We start from the raw sequence: 2500 nt of genomic DNA on the forward strand, positions 1-2500 counted from the left end.
ATAGTGTTTACAGAATTACTCCTAAATAGGATATTTTCAGTGTGATTCTCTTATTACTACTGTCTTTATATTACTAAAGTTACATCTAAAAAAGAGCATGACTTTGATTATATATTTATATGTCTGTTAATGTGCATGAGATGTTAAACTCTGAAAATAGTGTTTACAGAATTACTCGTAAATAGGATATTTTCAGTGTGATTCTATTAATACTACTGTCTTTATATTGCTGAAAATAGACAGAATTACTCGTAAATAGGATATTTTCAGTGTGATTCTATTAATACTACTGTCTTTATATTGCTGAAAATAGTGTTTACAGAATTACTCATAAATAGTGTTTACAGAATTACTCATAAATAGTATATTTTCAGTGTGATTCTACTGTATATTTATTCACTATTAGCCATCCTTAAATACTAAAATTTTCCTCCGACAGGTTAGAACTGGGTTACATTTGCGCTGAGGGGAAAATCATGGCTGTGTCCTCAGTGGATTTCCCTCTCTGGCAACATGGGGAGAACGGACACCCTCCTTCGGAATATGCATTTTCCTTCATTGCAGGTGAGGAATTTTCAGAAAGGTCTCAAAATAAGGAAGTGGAGTTATTTGTGTGCAAAAACGCAAGCGTAAACCAAATGATAAATAGATTTTCCTTGAATTATTTCTTTTGATATGTCTTTTTATTATTATTATCATTGTTATTATTATTATTTCAACACATCTATGTGAAAAACATTCGAAAATTATAACAAACGCTGATGCTTTACTTTTAATTTGTAGTATTGGAATATTTATTGTTCAAAGATCTTTATCAATTATTTGTTAATCATTATTCTCCCTTCATGATTACGGTATATAAGAGCTTCACAGTAACGATATACTGTCCTTACTATTGGTATTTAATCACAAGTGCTAATTACGCCCATTTAAAGTAATCATAACAAGCAAACTTTGATTAAGTGAACGCATCCTTCTTTTTCACTTTCCGTTGCGAACCATAAATGATCATCTGTTAGAACGAGATTTCATGGAATCATATGAAATACCTTTAATTGTTACAATATTGGTCCATCATACCAACATACGATCTCTGAATAAGATATAGATATTTAGTAAAGAAAATTAGATTTTTGCAAAATCTTTCAAGCATGTTCAAATTATGTCAGATATTAAGAAACTTTTGATTTTTCCCTGACAGGAGGCCAAGAGTACGTGGTGGAGGTTTGCATTATAGAGTCTCCACAGTTCTATATTGGATGGGAATGGGAAGCAAGGCTCGTCGAACAATTTGCAACATTTAAGTGAGTGCCATTAAAGTGTGCTGTGCCATTTCATACATAGAATAGTCAGAACGGACATTTGAGATTTCCCTTCGCTATATCTCCTAAGCATTTATGTACTTTTTCTTCTCTTTCAGGCTGAATGGAAAGAAAGGATGGGGAGTTACAGAATGGCATTACCGCCACACTGGAGGACGTCCTCATGTTTACACCTCGAGTGATCCCGCGTGGACAAAAGATATTACTAAGGGATGACTGAGCTAGAGGGAAGATGTTCCTAATTTCTGTACTTGAAAATGTGAAAAATTGTTAAAAATTCATGTTTTATAAACAGTTATATGTCATAAAATATATTTAAAGATATATCAATCATTTTTTTTATATTTAAAGATATATCAATCAATTTGTTTACTACTTGCAGGAGAAACAGAACATATAATTTGAATATAAGATGCTTTGAGGAGGTTACACAAAAATAAATCTGCTTTTCATATGATCTTGTTTAGTTTTATCCTTCTCTTTCATAATTCACTAAAGTTCAATGCAGACAACTGTAGGGAAACTTTAAAATAATTTCATGGGCCCAATCATCAACACAAATCTTGGATTTGCAACTCCAGTAAACTAACTGGTTTTAAAAATCCAGTTGTAAAAAGAATGCTGGGATCCATTTTCTCCCTTGGGGTTTAAATAACATGAACCAATCTCAATTCTACATCATTGTCTAGAACGTAAAAATTTTGACGCAAACATTTTGCTATTTAGAAGAACCAACAACATTAAGTGTTGTTGCCATGCGAATATCAATTACTTTGAAAGCAATGATAGGTAATGAATTACCTATATGAAGATTGTATGTAATAGGTCAATATCTTTTTAGTTTTCACTAACTTCTATCTCTTGCTTGAGGGTACACTCGGGCACACAATTCTATCTTCTTTCTCTTCCTCTTGTTTTGTTAAAGTTTTTATAATTTATATGGGAAATATTTATTTTAATGTCGTTACTGCTTTTGGAATATTTTATTTTTCCTTGTTTCTTTTCCTAACTGGGTTATTTTCCCTGTTGGGGCCCCCGGTCTTATAGCATCCTGCTTTTCCAACTAGGGTTATAGCTTGGCAAGTAATAATAATAACAACAATAATAATAATAATAATAATAATAATAATAATAATAATGATAATAATAATAATAATGAGATTATCAATTCTAGATTC

At 31.3% G+C, this 2500-nt stretch overlaps 1 protein-coding gene across 4 annotated transcripts in view; it reads left to right on the forward strand.

Annotated features, from left to right (window-relative positions):
- The window catches only part of LOC137648761 (uncharacterized), a 105439-nt gene extending 103739 nt beyond the window's left edge, over positions 1 to 1700 (forward strand). For 2 of the 4 annotated variants that reach the window (XM_068381889.1, XM_068381880.1), the window contains exons 9-11: positions 440 to 564; positions 1202 to 1304; positions 1421 to 1695. In XM_068381889.1, the coding sequence (XP_068237990.1) occupies positions 440 to 564; positions 1202 to 1304; positions 1421 to 1538 (346 nt within the window). In that variant the 3' untranslated portion in view covers positions 1539 to 1695. Of the gene's footprint in view, positions 1 to 439; positions 565 to 1201; positions 1305 to 1420 lie in introns of all 4 variants that reach the window. The other 2 variants (XM_068381869.1, XM_068381900.1) reach the window with 2 other exon arrangements.
- The last annotated feature ends 800 nt before the right edge of the window (positions 1701 to 2500 follow it).

Source organism: Palaemon carinicauda, chromosome 1 (assembly GCF_036898095.1).
Source record: "Palaemon carinicauda isolate YSFRI2023 chromosome 1, ASM3689809v2, whole genome shotgun sequence".
NCBI classification, from domain to species: Eukaryota; Metazoa; Arthropoda; class Malacostraca; order Decapoda; family Palaemonidae; genus Palaemon; species Palaemon carinicauda.